The sequence below is a fragment of the Dreissena polymorpha genome, chromosome 10 (genome assembly GCF_020536995.1).
Source record: "Dreissena polymorpha isolate Duluth1 chromosome 10, UMN_Dpol_1.0, whole genome shotgun sequence".
Classification (NCBI taxonomy): domain Eukaryota; kingdom Metazoa; phylum Mollusca; class Bivalvia; order Myida; family Dreissenidae; genus Dreissena; species Dreissena polymorpha.
The window spans coordinates 34703107-34719598 of NC_068364.1; the positions used below are offsets into that span (position 1 = coordinate 34703107).

A 16492-nucleotide genomic window follows, 5' to 3' on the forward strand; every position below is an offset into this window, starting at 1 on the left:
ACCTCACAGCCTAATCTGGGATGGCACTTTAACCCTTTCAGTGCTGGAACCGAATTTTGAAGGCCTTTGCAAACAGTTTGGATCCAGATGAGACGCCACAAAACGTGGCGTCTCATTTGGATCCAAACTGTTTGCTATTCTGATAGTATTCTTTGAAAAAAATTCAAAGAAAATGCTAATTTTAGAAATTCAGCAGACGACATTTTAGCAGATGACAAATTACCCAGCATGCAAAGGGTTAATATGTCTACACATTATAAAGCCTTGTTTTTACAAAGGCTCATATAGATTGTTGACATTAAACTGCTATTGGTCTTTACACAGGAATAATCTGCAGCAAGATGAAGGAATTAGTTTTGACACGGAAATTGTGTTAAATGAATGTAAGAATACACGACTCACTTTCAGGGCTTTTTCTAATAATAATCTTATATCAGTATAATGGATATTACAACTTCAAAATTATTTTTTTACATACTTATCATCTCTATTACTGAACATAAAAAGTTAAAACAATCCATTGGGAATTTTTTTTGACAGTGGATTTGGAAGCGTAATGTACTTTTTGCTATTGGGAACATGCCCCAATTACAGCTTTGAAACAAGCCTAAACCAGCCCTGACTTAATTATTTTGCTTAAAAATTTTTGCACAACAACTCTCTCTCTATATATCTGCTGCAGATGCTCAAATAAAATTGAATTAAGCTGGATAGATGGCGTGCTGCCATATTTGTTAGCTGATATTAGGAAAGGAACAAGTAAATTATTTTCTTTGTTGAAGCAGGTCAGTGTTACTCTGTTTAATTCCAACACATTACATCTCCAAATCAATGCTATTTGGATAAAGAACAAAGAGATGAATAGAAATAAGCCTTGCTATGTAAAAGTGGGGTTATATGCATGTGCGTTAAGTGTTGTCCCAGTTAAGCCTGTGCAGTCTTTACAGGCAAATGAGAGACGAAACTTTCCGCCTAAACTGGATTTTTGTCAAAACAGTCATCATTTTAAAGTAAAATTCAATAAAAGTGGAAAGTGTCGTTTCTGATTTGCACACGCTAAACTTGGACACTACTTTATGCACATGCATTGAACCCCCTTTTCGCAGGGCATGGCTCAAATCTATTTAATAAATAATCGCCTCACATGTGTGTCTACAGAACCCTAGCAAACTATGTCGTCTGGCAAAGTGTACAGCAGATGATCGGATATCTGGGCAAGGAGTTTGAGACAGCGGCTCTGATTTTGGACAAAGTCGAGACGGGAGTGAAAGGTTTGATTTTTTATTGCCAATCAAGTATCTTGTTATAATATAAGATAAATAGTTTAAACTTCTAATACAATTTTTACTTTTTAATTTTAACAAATCAACATGGAAAAGTAACTCTCGAAACTATTGGTTTTGAACTTTGTTTAAGTTTTATATACTGACCAATTGCTAGGAGTCTTTGCAAAATTACCTTTCCGCCTATCCTGACTGGCAATTTAATTACACTTCAACTGACATGTTTTCTGAAATTGTTGGTCCTTGGATGACAAGGAAAATATCAACTTATTCGGAATGCAATTGGAATTTCAGGAAGTAATCAAAATGTTATCAAAGTCCTTGACTCTCTATAAGATGATGTCACACATGCTGTCACAAGTCTTTCTGATGAGTATACAACATTTTCTCAAATTGAATGTGAGAAGTTTTTTGTGTACACATCTTGAACTTATTCAACTGTATCCAAAAAAAAGAAAAAAGTATTGACACAGAATGTTATCATAACATTGTTATTTTGTAATTTACGTTGCATCAAACTCCAGTCCATGTTTTACAATTAACAATAAAAGACAAGACTGTTATGTTTCACTGTTTTATTTTTAAAAGTAAATGATACAAGTTTATAATGTCAATGTCTTTTTAGGTCTGGCAATTTTTGTTCAGACGGGAGGCTTTAAATAAACCTGTTTGGATTTTCTGCCCTTTTTAGCCAATTTCACAAAAACAGGGATAGAATTCCATAATGATGACAATAGAACTTTTGTCACTCATTACATAATTTTTGATGATTACAACAGAACTTTTGTCAATAACAACATAAGTTTTTATGATAACAACAGAACTTTTGTCAATGAAAACATAACTTTGGATGATGACAACAGAACTTTTGTCAATAACAACATTACTTTTGATGATGGCAACAAAACTTTTGTCAATGACAACATAACTTTTGATGATGACAATGTAACTGACTAATAACAAGTAGTTTCTTTTTTAAGAGTATCCAACTCGCTGGAAGCGCTGCCTCACTAAGGATACAGCGACCCTCGGCTTTGCATTGGGTGCCATGTACATTCAGGATAATTTTGCAAACAGCAGTAAAAAAGAGGTACTGGTCAAACTTAAAGCCATGTTTTTATAACTCTAACCAGTATTTCAGTTGTTTGTTTGTCAGTCTATAACTCTAACCAGTATTTCAGTCGTTTGTATGTCAGTTTATAACTCTAACCAGTATTTCAGTTGTTTGTATGTCAGTATATAACTAACCAGTATTTCAGTTGTTTGTATGTCAGTTTATAACTCTAACCAGTATTTCAGTTGTTTGTATGTCAGTTTATAACTTTAACCAGTATTTCAGTTGTTTGTACATGTATGTCAGTTTATAACTCTAAGCAGTATTTCAGTTGTTTGTATGTCAGTCTATAACTCTAACCAGTATTTCAGTCGTTTGTATGTCAGTTTATAACTCTAACCAGTATTTCAGTTGTTTGTATGTCAGTTTATAACTCTAACCAGTATTTCAGTTGTTTGTATGTCAGTTTATAACTCTAAACAGTATTTCAGTTGTTTGTATGTCAGTTTATAACTCTAGCCAGTATTTCAGTTGTTTGTATGTCAGTTTATAACTCTAACCAATATTTCAGTTGTTTGTATGTCAGTTTATAACTCTAACCAGTATTTCAGTTGTTTGTATGTCAGTTTATAACTAACCAGATTTTCAGTTGTTTGTATGTCAGTTTATAACTCTAACCAGAATTTCAGTTATTTGTATGTCAGTTTATAATTGCCAATATTTCAGTTGGATTAATTCCTTTCTGTACTTGAATCATCTTATTAAAATTTACATATTATTTTTATTACTGTCTCTCTCTGTGTTAAACATTCTGATCTACATGTACGAAAAAAAACTTTGAACATGAATTCAGAGTCATTATGTTATTTTACTGTTAGAAAGAAAATTCACATTTTTATGTCCAAGCTGAAAAATGGTCTTCAAACAGCTTTTATTAACCCCTTTGCATGCTGGGATATTTGTCGTCTGCTAAAATGTTGTCTGATGAATTTCTAAAATGAGCATTTTCTTCGATTTGTTTCAAAGAATACTATAAGAAAAGCAAACAGTTTGGATCCTGATGAGACGTTCTGTGGCGTCTCATCTGGATCAAAACTGTTTGCAAATGCCTTCAAAATTCGGTTCCAGCACTGAAAGAGTTAAATCTTGATTTTGCAAGTGATTCCTCACAAAATTCAACTAGATTATGCTTCGAAGAAGCAGAAATGCTTTAACCAATATTGAAGTCTAAGATTTGTGCATTCTGCACAGGCTAATCAGAGATGACACTTTCCTCATTTTTTGAATTTGTCAATTATTTAATGGAGTCTCTTCTAAACAGAAATCTTATTTAGGTAGAAAGTTTTGTCCCTGATTACCCTGTGTGACTGCACTTGCTGCTACAACACTTTACGCACATGCATATTAAGCCCCTTTTCCAAGAGCGCAGCTAATTTGCTACATCATATACCCAAGTATAAAATATTAAATATGGATTTTCAGGTTAAAGAACTGTTGGAGGAGATTCGTGCAGCGTTCATTTCCAATCTGGACGACATATCCTGGATGGATGCCTCCACCCGGGACTACGCCAAGGTGAAGGCGGCTGCTGTGACCAAGATGCTTGGCTACCCTGATTACATTGCAGACAGGAAAAAGCTGGATCAACACTATGAAAATGTAAGATATAGAGGTTTTTTGTGGGTTTTTTTAGTAGAATTGAAGCAGATTTTCTGCATTTTTGGTGTTACAAATTCACTTTTTTTGGAAAATTATGGCGTTTTATGCATAAATATTGAATAATTCTCTCCATAGTACAGATATTCATCAAATAAAAAAATGTGTATATATTTTTATTATGTTGATTATTTTGAATTGGATTGTTTGGTAAACCTTGGTAGGCAACCACTCAGTAAAAATTATCAATTATAAAATGCAGAGGGATGTTGCTTTGCACCTGTCTGTCAGTCAGAAGGTCACTTGGTCTGTAGATAAACCTGTCGGTCGGTCAGAAGGTTGGTTGGTCTGTAGATAAACCTGTCTGTTGGTCAGAAGGTCGGTTGGTCTGTAGATAAACCTGTCTGTTGGTCAGATGGTCAGTTGGTCTGTAGATAAACCTGTCTGTTGGTCAGAAGGTCAGTTGGTCTGTAGATAAACCTGTCTGTTGGTCAGAAGGTCAGTTTGTCTGTAGATAAACCTGTCTGTCTGTCAGATGGTCATTGGTCTGTAAATAAAACTGTCTGTTGGTCAGAAGGTCGGTCTGTAAATAAACCTTTTGTCGGTTAGGTCAGTTGGTCTGTATATAAACCTGTCTGTCAGTAAGAAGGTCGGTTGGTCTGTAGATAGATAAACCTGTCTGTCAGTAAGAAGGTTGGCTGGTCTGTAGATAAACGTGTCTGTTGGTCAGGAGATTGGTTGGTCTGTAGATAAACCTGTCTATCGGTCAGAAGTTCGGTTGGTCTGTAGATAAACCTGTCTGTCAGTCACTTGATTGGTTGATCTGTAGATATACCTGTCTGTCGGTCAGATGGTCGGTCGGTCTGTAGATAAACCTGTATGTCTGTTAGATGGTCTGCTGGTCTGTAGATTAACCTGTCTGTCGGTCATATGGTTGGTTGGTTTGTAGATAAACCTGTCTGTTGGTCAGATGGTTGGTTGGTCTGTAGATAAACCTGTCTGTCAGTCAAGCTGGTTGGTTGGTCTGTTGATAAACCTGTCTGTTGGTTAGATGGTTGGTTGGTCTGTTGATAAACCTGTCTGTTGGTCAGATGGTGGGTTGGTCTGTTGATAAACCTGTCTCTTGGTCAGATGGTTGGTTGCTCTGAACATAAACCTGTCTGTCTGTCAGACAGTCGGCTGGTCTGTAGATAAACATGTCTGTTGGTCAGATGGTCAGTTGGTCTGTAGATAAACCTGTCTGTTGGTCAGATGGTTGGTTGGTCTGTACATAAACCTGTCTGTCTGTCAGACGGTCGGCTGGTCTGTGGATAAACCTGTCTGTCAGTCAGGTTGGTTAGTCTGTAGATAAACCTGTCTGTCAGTCAGAAGGTCGGCTGGTCTGTAGATAAACCTGTCTGTCAGTCAGGTTGGTTGGTCTGTAGATAAACCTGTCTGTCAGTCAGGTTGGTTGGTCTGTAGATAAACCTTCTTGTCTGTCAGATGGTTGGCTGGTCTGTAGATAAACCTGTCTGTCAGTCAGGTTGCTTGGTTTGCAGATAAACCTGTCTGTCTGTCAGATATGTCGGCTGGTCTGTATATAAACCTGTCTGTCAGTCAGGTTGGTTGGTCTGTAGATAAACCTGTCTGTCAGATGGTCGGTTGGTCTGTTGATAAACCTGTCTGTTGGTCAGAAGGTCAGGTGGTTTGTAGATAAACCTGTCTGTCGGTCAGAAGTTCGGTTGGTCTGTAAATAAACCTGTCTGTCTGTCAGATGGTGGGCTGGTCTGTATATAAACCTGTCTGTCAGTCAGATGGTTGGTTGGTCTGTATATAAACATGTCTGTCATTCAGAAGGTTGGCTTGTCTGTAGATAAACCTGTCTGTCAGTCAGAAGGTTGGTTGGTCTGTAGAAACACCTGTCCGTCTGTCAGAAGGTCGGTTGGTCTGTTGATAATTGTTTCCAAACTAAGACGATGCTTTTCCCCACTTTAATGCAAATAAGTTTGATGGTTACTTATAAGTAGAGGAAGACCGTATCAAATTTGAGGTCAATGGGTCAAAGTTGAAGGTCACTGGGGCTTGTAACAAGTGGCTTGAAACATTGAAACTACAAATGTATATAGGTACAATAGTAAGATTCAGAATGTTAAGACCCATGATAACGATCCCTTAAGCAGACCTTCAATTAGGATAAATCACTATAGGAACATAGGACAATTTATGGGTATATTACGATTCTTACATTATTTTAAATGTTCAAGCATTAATCATTGGGTTATTTTTTTGTTCAAATTTGGTTTCTGTAGGGGAACCCATTACCAATGGAAAAAAGTATATTTTTTTCCCAAATAGGACCTGAAAATTCCCAATGAAAGAATAAAAAAAAAAAAACTATTTCAATAAGTCTCAACATTTAATTCATCTCAATTCCTGTTCTATAAGTAAAACGTAAGTGAATATGATATTAATATAGCTCATTCTCAATTTACAGTATTTGTTAGCAAAATATTAACAATAATAATTTCCCTCATTTTGTCAACATGACACGAATTTTCCCAATGCAAAGCGACCCGGCCCCATTCCCAAAATGGTGAAAAAAACACTTATCATAATTAAATCCTCTTTAGTCAGTGACAAGATGTTTGCAAAAACATATTTCACAACCTATTGATTGTAATTTCTTTTTGACTTCTAAATGTAAGGAGAGACATCAATGTTTTATTAATATCCCCTGTTCCTCAATACATGTAAATATTGAGAATCAATTTAATAGTTATTGCATGTCATCCATTATCAATTAATAAGTATTTTATAAATGAAGGAACTTGTAAATATCATAAAAGAAATGATCCCCTAAAACAATAATCAAAAGCAATTTACAAATAGTTATTATAATAGTAAATTTGTATAATCATAAAAATAATGCAAATGTGTTTTCATCACGTTTTCATACACAGTCTGTTGTTTTGTCGTAAAGTTTAATTTCTCATCTGAAACAAGATGGATTGTGCTTGCAGTTGACTCTTGTTCCTGGGAAGTTCTTTGAGACGCGATTATCAGTGCTAGTGTACGGCAGGCAGAAGAATCTACGACATCTTGGCACCCAGCCGGACAGAGCAGAGTATTTTCATAATACACATTTTTTACAAGATTTACATTAATCCTTATTGTTTGGTATGTTTTGTTAATCAGAATGAAACATATGGGCCTTGCTCTGTGAAAAGGAGGTTTAATGCACATGCGTAGTGTCGTGCCAGATAAGCCTGTGAAGTCCACACAGGCTAATCAGGGATGACGTTTTACACCTAAACTGGATTTTTAACAGACTTTCTTTAAACAATTTAAAACGGAAAGTGTCGTCCCTGATTAGCTTCTTGGGACTGCACAGGCTTTTCTGGGACGACACTTTAGTTTATGTTTAAGAGAGGAATTCTGGTTACATATAAACATACATTTTCATTTGCTAAAGTTGAAGAAGAACTATGAAAAAATTCACTTAAATTATTTTTATATTGTTTTTTATTTTTATTTATTTTATGTTTTCTTGTGTTTTTTTATGAGGAAATATAGATTGGTCATTTTCTGTTTCAAACAATAAAAAAAACAGTGAAAATGATCAATAATTTTCACAGTTTCTCTTTTTGCTGTTTCTTTGTGCAATGATGTTATTATCTTGATGTCCTCAGAAGTTCTCCAGTTTAAGGCATGTTTATTGAAAACAAGCATACACTTAAAAGAAAATTAGTTTATATAGATTATTGATTTTTCATCTACTTGTGATCCTAAAAAATAAATATGTTCCAATTGTAAAAATATTAATTTCTCTAATCACACGTGAATTATTATCAATATTTATCAAAACAAACACATATCCTCTACATATCCTAAAGGCTTATTAACCCTTTCCCACTCAGTAACAAAGTAAAAATGGCTTCTGCAGCCAGCATAAAACCAGAACAGCCTGCGAGTAACTCGCAGTCTGTTTAGGTGTTAGGCTGTTTGCTGCTCATCAGTATCTAAGGGTTGGAAATGAAGCCTTTAAAACTTGAATCTAGTAAGAAAGGTCTTAAATTCAGTTAAACTTTCAAAGGGACTACAAATACATCAAAATAGGTATCTAAATGGTGAAGGGTTAATCCAGTGTTGTTGTTTGACCAGGTGGCTGATGGTCCCAGAAGAAGTGAATGGTTACTACAGTCCTGATTTCAACCATATTGTCTTCCCTGCAGGAATTCTCAGGCCTCCGCTTTATAACCCAACCTCGCCCAAGTAAGTACCTCAAATTATTCTCTGAAAGTTGTTCAAAAATGAGAGTCAATATTGTCCACTCGCAAAAAGTTCTAGTGGTTTATAACATCACTTGCAATTGATATTTTTTATTGCATAATGTATGAATGTGCAAGTGTTTATTTAGAAACTTGCATTTAAATGATCCGGTTAAATGAACTAAGGTCGCCATGGTGTAATGGTTTGGTGTCTGCCTAGCGACAGGGAGTTCACAGGTTCGATCCCCACTGTGGGAGCGTTCTTTAGATCTCCCGCAAAGACACCAAGTACTGGTTCTAGGCCCAGGAAACGGACTCGAGAGCATTTATATAAGCTTCAGGCTTTGATGCAATCGAGCTAAAATAAATAGGTTTTAACTAAATTAAACTAAGTGATCCGTACAGAAATCTGAATAGAATGTTTTTTACATAAACTCTGTTACATGGCTTGTGTTTCATGTTTGAAATCGCTTTCATTTTCTTGGCACATATTAAATGTTTGTGGCCGCTGTTCATGTTCATGACCCCTGATTCATAAATGAAGCCCCTGTATCATTTCTGTGGCTCTTGTTTTCTGTGATCCCAGTATCTCTTTTTTTCATAGTCCCTGCAAAATATTCATGGCATGTGTTTCATTTGCATGGTCCATTCTTCATGTTTATGGTCAATGTTTCCTGTTTATGGTCCATATTTCATGTTCATTACACATGGTTCATGTTTCATTTTCATTGCCTCTGTTTCATGTTCATGACCTCAGCGCCATTTTCAAGTTTGTTCCATTTTCATGGCTTCTGTTTCATATTTTTTTCCGTTTTTTATAATAGCCCCCTTTAAACTTTTATATACCCCGATTCATTTTTACATGGCCCAATATGTTACATTTTCATCATACCCTGTCATTTTACATGATCTCCGTCTTGTTGTAGTGGCCTTTTTCTCAGTTTCATAGTACAATTCGTATTTGTATGAAATCTGTTTCCTTTAAATGGATCCTGTTTCATTTGGTTGGTGCATTTTCATATTTTTTCTTCTTTCATTTTCAGATCATTTAATTTTGGGTCGTTTGGGACGATCTGTGGACATGAGCTAACACATGGATTTGATAACAAAGGTGGGCATTTTATTGACATGACTACATAGATATGAAAACACCTCATTGCTTAAACAAAGCTGTATTTTTACCTTGTTGATTACATCAAACATGTGCTGGAATGATGTCATAATATTTACCTTGTTGATTACATCAAACATGTGCTAGAATGATGTCATAATATTTACCTTGTTGATTACATCAAACATGTGCTGAAATGATGTCATAATATTTACCTTGTTGATAACATCAAACATGTGATGGAATGATGTTGAAATATTTACCTTGTTGATTACATCAAACATGTGCTGGAATGATGTCATAACATCAAACATGTGCTGGAATGATGTCATAATATTAATAAATATTAATAAAGATACCATCACAATGAAATTGCAGGGGGGGATTGGTCTTAGGTTTTTAGTTTGGCTGGCCATCAGGTTGTCCAATTTTTTGTAAGGAGTATACTAGTATCTTGAAAACTATTAGAGTTATCAACTTCAAACTTCACAGATAGATAGTTCTCATTGATGGAAAGTGCAGTGCATAAGAACATAACTCTTGCTTACATGTTTAAGCGCTATTGCCCATTGCAGTTTGTTCATGTTCATGTTTAAATTTTGTCTGGAGCATATCTCAAGAACCAAAAGAGTTATCAACTTTAATCTTAATTGGTAGATTTATCTTATTTATTACAGTTGCTAAGAGCCATAACTCTGGATTCTATATTTGTAGAATTAATGCCCTTTGTTAGTTTTTGCCCTTTACCCTTTTCCACTCAAAAGCAAATGAAAAATGGCTATAATGTAAACAGCATAAAACCAGAACAGTCTGCGAGTAGTCTGTTGATGTGTTATGATGTTTGCTGCTCAAAATAATGAGTAACATGTCACATTTATTCCCAACCCCAAATGGTCAAGGTAAAACGTTAAGGATAAAATCTTAGACCTTTAATAACTTGTCTAAACTCCAGCATCATCATTTATTATGCGATTTTAAAAGGATTAACCAAAAAACTCACGATGTGGAGAATTTATATCACCCCTAAAACAAGTGTGAAGGTTGCACTTAAGGCCAAAGGTCAAATGTCTGCATGGTTCCTTTTAGTAAATAATTGCAATGTTATGGGCAATGGGCTCAACATGTTGCAAACAAGCATCTTGTATTGTATATGTATTTCAAAGTGATTATCATTCTGTTTTTATAACTTTCAATTAATGTGTGTTATGCTATGTTTTTCAACAGGTCGTAATTTTGACAAGTCAGGCAACATGGCCTCATGGTGGACTGAATCTTCCACGGCACAGTTCACAAACTACAAGCAGTGTTTTATAGACTACTATTCAAACTTCACGGTTGACGGAACACATGTAAGATATGCATGATCTTTCTGTTTATTGTAAAGTATCAGTGGCTGCTATTAAATGGGTTAAATCGGTCATGTTTTTGAGACAAATATACCTGATCTGAAAATATTTTTTAGTTAGTGGCCTGGTTAATTGCAACTGTTTTCAGAGTTCCAAATAGTTTACTACCCATTTTAAACTACCATTAGTCATAGAACTCAATGCTTACATTTTTTAACTTATTTTTATTTTATTTTAGTAAGTCAATAATTTACATCTTTAAGTTGAATTACATTTTTTAGTCCGACTTGTGAGAGTTTGAATATGCCATAGGCATTTGATGCTATCAAGCTAAAATAGAGAGGTTTAAGCTAACATATTTTTTCAAAGGTCCAGATAAGTGTAAATTGTTTTCTCGTGCAAACTTGGATGGCAAATACTGACAGGAGGTTATATCAGGTTAAAAAAGCATATGTGTAGCCATTTACCCTTTCTCTCTCAGAAGTAAAGAGAAAGTTTTATGCTGTTTGCTGCTCATCAGTATCTAAGGGCTTTAAAAATTGAATCTAGTAAGAAAGGTCTTTAATTAAATTAACTTTGTAAGGGACTGGAAATGCATCGCAATACGTATCTAAGTGGTAAAGGGTTACTTTTTTCAGTGCTGGAACCGAATTTTGAAGGCTTTTGCAAACAGTTTGTATCCAGATGAGGGGTCTCATCAGGATCCAAATAGTTTGCTATTCTGATAGTATTCTTTGAAAAAAATCTAAGAAAATGCTAATTATATAAATTCAGCAGACGACATTTTAGCAGACGACAAATTTCCCAGCATGCAAAGGGTTAATATTCCAGTTGAATGGAGAGACCACCCAGGGAGAGAACATAGCAGACAATGGTGGTATGAAGATGGCTTACCTTGCCTGGAAGAAGTGGGAGAGCAAGAACCACGGGAGGGACTCCTTCACTCTGCCTGGGGTGGCATATACCCCAGACCAGCTGTTCTTCATAGGCATGGCGCAGGTGGGTCAATACTGTGTGTGTGTGTTTTTCGCCATTTTGGGAATGGGGCTGGGTCCCTTTGGCCTGGGAAATATTGCAGTGTCTTTACTAAAATTGGAAAATTACTGTGGTTGTTGTTTTGCTAAGAAATGCTTCAAAATTGAGAATTGAAGTGTTTTTAATGTTTTATTTACTAAGGTTATACTATACATTGATGGGAGATAAACAAAATGTTGGAAACCTTCAATTGAAAATTGTTTGGTCCTATTTGGGAAAAATATACACAATTCAATTGAGAATGGAGTTACTGGTCCCAAATTTTCATAACAAAAACACACTGCAATACAAAAATCTGACTTTGAGTATTTGAAGTTTTACATAATGGGGGGGGGGGGCGGAAGCATTCCCGTCTGCTCATGCCGGTAGTTGATGTCGCTAAGGTGGTTTCTAGTAAATAACTTTGGTTTTCTTTGACCAATCTTGATATAGCAACCATGCATGGAGACCTTAAGTTTGGGATTTTGTTAGGTTCTTTTGGGTAAAAGTAATTGTTCCTTAAATTATATAAATAAGTTATCTGTTCTATAACTTTCAGTTTATTTATATTGATTTTGTGTGTAGTTAGCTCATATGCAGACTTAGCATTGGAATGCATTTTGGGCAAGTCAGGTCAAGGTAATTGTCACTGTTACTAAAAATATAAACAACAGTTTGTGCTCTGAATATCTTGATTTCAAATGGAGGAATTCTGCTAAAAAATGTTGTGTGTACCTTCAAATCTGTGACGACAGTTCGAATCTCAATTTTTTGCCATTCATTTATGTCGGCTCCCATGTAAACAAACACACACTTTTGCATACTGCACGAAAACCATTTAAGATTGACGGAAGGTCAGGGTTGGGCCATGACCGGCATAATGCAAGCATACCTAGCTCGGAATTGAATGTGTAGGCCAGTTGTGTCAGGGTCACTTGTACAAAAAAATCTTGAAAACACTTTTCATCTTAAACAGTTAGTTTTGATGTAGGTATTGCACATAGTTTTGTGCTTTGTTGATTAAATGAACACCTGGCATTTCGATTGCAGACTTAAGCTGTCTTCAAATCAAGTAAATCAATTACTAAAACAGATGGACATATCATGCTCAATGTTGGGTGTTGGTAGCTTACATGTAGACACAGCTTCACTCATTTTTTTTGCTTAAGTCAAGGTTACTGTTATTAAAAAAGTTTGTGCTCTAGAACTAGAATTTAGATGGAGGTTTTGAGATGAAAATCTGTGTTTTGAAAGCTCACATGCAAACCTAGCTTTGGCATTGCACAATTGATTCTAATCAAGTTAATTACCTTGTTAAAATGTTGAAAACCACGGTTTGTTGGATTGCCATGTTTTTTTGTTTATAATATAATATATAATATATATAATTTCAGGGCACCTATTGGTAACTGATTAACAAAATCTTTGTTTTAAAATGTTAAAATATTGTTTTAAAAAATAACATAGAAGAACTTTTTGGACAAGGCACAATTAATTATTCTACATATAAGTGTCTTTTTGAGAAAGGAAAGACACAACTTTGATACCGATTTCTTCATACAGTTGGTAAAAATTTATGTCAATCGTTCAGTTTCTGTCATTATCTTATTTGAGCCTTCTTGAGTGAAATATGGGCTTATTCAGTATTCTCCAGAAAAATTTGAGTAGCCAGTGATATTTTCAAAGTAGCCAGCGACTAAATAAAAAAACATGCCCTTTTGTGCCATTTCAATTAATATTTTGGGGAAAAGTAGACGGCGTCCATGTTGAATGTAAACCGGTGAAATTGCCGGCTGCCGGTGTTTTCTGGAAAACACTAGCTTAATGCCTGTGCCCAATGTGTAATGCCAGATTTCCCGGTGCAGTCCGCACAGACTAATCAGGGGTGGCACCTTCGGCTTTCATGGATTTGTTTTTAATTTTAAAAGTCTCTTCTAAACAAATATTCAGTTGTAATAGACAGAAAGCTGTGTCAATGATAAGCCTGTGCAGACTTCACATGCTAATCTTGGATGTCACATTACACACATGCATTAAGCCCAGTTTTCCTAGAATGCAGCTCATCTTTTTTCATTTACAGTTGTGGTGTTCTCACTATACTCCTGAGTATATGCAGCAGTCCATTCTGAGAGATGTTGCACTCCATAGCAAAGTTCAGGTGATCATTTCATTTCTTTACCACTGCATGTAATTTGCGCACACAGGTTATGCCTTTGTATTCAAGTTGTTGCATTTTGTGTGCTGTATAAATGGAAGTATTAGTGTAAGGATATGTATTAAGTTGTTCAATTTTATTAAATAATTAAACTCAACTTCAGTTAGTAAAAGCACAAACTGACTTGAACTTTTTGACATTGTTGTATGTTCATCTGTGTCTGTTTTTGTTAATGTTTTTTACTTATATTAGAATGTCATATCATGTTCACATGTGAATGCACTACTATTTATTTTCATCCTCCATTTAATTTGAAAAGAAAGATACAATGTAATAAAATCTGTAAATATGTATGAATTTGGTATACAGGTCTTGTAGAGAAACGAGTCAATTATATGTGCCTCGTTATGTAAAAACTGGGCTTACTGCAAGTGCGTAAATCCAAATTAGCCTGTGTGGTCTGCACAGGCTTATCAGGGACACACTTTCTTCTTTTATGGAATTTTTGTTTAAGGTAAGTGTTGTCCCTGATTTACCTGTGCGGACTACATAGGTCAATCTGGGATGACACAATGTAAATAGATTAAACCCTGTTTTCTCAAAGCCAGGCTCATATTTATGGTTAGACAACTCTGTTCCCTGCAATCTTTCAGAGTACTTGGCACCATGCCAAACTCAAAGTACTTTGCCAAGGCATTTCAATGTCCAAAAGGATCTCTGATGAACCCTGAGAAGAAGTTGTGAAGTTTGGTGAGAAGTCTGAAGTCTTACTTTCTGTGATACTTCGCCACCCTCGTCTTAAAGTGAAAGCATCTGTAGCAATACTCTGTGTGTTTATTTGGCCTTGAGCCAGTTTTTCACAAAGCTTTTAAGAGCATTCTTATCTAAGATGTGTGGGCAATGTAAAGGATAAATTGCAATCGTATAGCGAATGATTTTTCTCTTTAAAAAAACAACAGTTTTATGCCAAAATAAGTAAGCAATTTTATTTTTCTGTAATATTGTCCATCACCTTTTTAGCTCACCTGAGCACAAACGTTTTGTGATCGCCTTTTGTACCGTCGTCCATCGTGCGTTGTCCGTTGTGCGACGTCAACATCTGCCCTTGTTCACTCTCTAGAGGCCACATTTATTGTCCAATCTTCATGAAATTTGGTCAGAAGATTGGTTTCAATGATATCTTGGATGAGTTTGAAAATCTTGTTTACACTCTAGAGGCCACATTTCTTTCTGATCTTCATGAAACTTGGTCAGAAGATTCATCCCAATAATATCTTGGACGAGTTCGAAAATGATGCCGGTTGGGTTGAAAAACATAGCCCCCAGGGGACGGGGCATTTTTCCTTATATGGCTATAGTAAAACCTTGTTAACACTCTAGAGGCCACATTTATTTTTCGATCTTCATGAAACTTGCTTAGAAGATTTGTCCCACTGATATCTTTGATGAGTTCAAAAATGGTAACCTTTGCTTGAAAAACATGGCTGCCAAGGGGCGGGGCATTTTTCCTTATATATGGCTATATTAAAATCTGTTAACACTCTAAAGGCCGCATTTATTGTCCAATCTTGATGAAATTTGGTCAGAAGATTTTTCTTAATAAAATCTTGGATGAGTTCGAAAATGGTTACGTTTGCTTGAATAACATGGCCGCCAAGGAGCGGGGCATTTTTCCTTATATGGCTATATAAGGTTATAGTAAAATCTTGTTAACACTCTAGAGGCCACATTTACTGTCCGATCTTCATGAAACTCAGTCAGAAGATTCATCCCAATAATATCTTGAACGAGGTCAAAAATGATGCCGGTTGGTTGAAAAACATGGCCACCACAGGGGCGGGCTATTTTCCTTATATGGCTTTAGTAAAACCTTGTTAACACTCTAGAGGTCACATTTATTTTCAGATCATCATGAAACTTGGTCAGAAGATTTGTCCCAATGATATCTTGAATGAGTTTGCAAATGGTTTTGGTTGCTTTAAAAACATGGCCACCAGGGGCGGGGCATTTTTCCTTATATGGCTGTATATGGCTATAGTAAAACCTTGTTAACACTCTAGAGGTCACATTTATTGTCCAATCTTCATGAAATTTGGTCAGAAGATTGGTCTTAATGATATCTTGGATGAGTTCGAAAATAATTATGTTTGCTTGAAAAAAATGGCTTCCAAGGGGCGGGGAATTTTTCATATATGGCTATAGTAAAATCTTGTTAACACTCTAGAGGCCACATTTACTGTCCGATCTTCATGAAACTTGGTCAGAAGATTCATCTAGATAATATCTTGGATGAGTTCAAAAATGATGCCGGTTGGTTGAAAAACATGGCTGCCAGGGGGCGGGGCATTTTTCCTTATATGGCTATAGTAAAACCATGTTAACACTCTAGAGGCCACATTTATTTTCCGAGCTTAGTGAAACTTGGTCAGAAGATTTGTCCCAATCATATCTTGTTATCTCAGGTGAGCGACTTTGGGCCTTTCAGGCCCTCTTGTAATATGATTTATATCACATTTTGTCTTGTTTTATTGAGAGAGATGGATGGATGAGGAAAAAAAGCAAAATGAAACATTCTCAGCTGTTTCTGCAAATGTTTGGTTTATTGATCAAATGCTCTCTGGCTAGT

General features: G+C 35.7%; 1 protein-coding gene across 1 annotated transcript in view; it reads left to right on the forward strand.

The window, feature by feature from the left end:
* Window positions 1–14610, forward strand: part of LOC127849036 (endothelin-converting enzyme homolog) — a 56180-nt gene extending 41570 nt beyond the window's left edge. The window contains exons 11-20 of the mRNA XM_052381761.1: window positions 1159–1271; window positions 2264–2373; window positions 3820–3996; window positions 6993–7096; window positions 8134–8244; window positions 9284–9351; window positions 10576–10700; window positions 11529–11696; window positions 13792–13898; window positions 14520–14610. Coding sequence (XP_052237721.1) covers window positions 1159–1271; window positions 2264–2373; window positions 3820–3996; window positions 6993–7096; window positions 8134–8244; window positions 9284–9351; window positions 10576–10700; window positions 11529–11696; window positions 13792–13898; window positions 14520–14610 — 1174 coding nt within the window. The remainder of the gene's footprint in view (window positions 1–1158; window positions 1272–2263; window positions 2374–3819; window positions 3997–6992; window positions 7097–8133; window positions 8245–9283; window positions 9352–10575; window positions 10701–11528; window positions 11697–13791; window positions 13899–14519) is intronic.
* Window positions 14611–16492: the final 1882 nt, after the last annotated feature.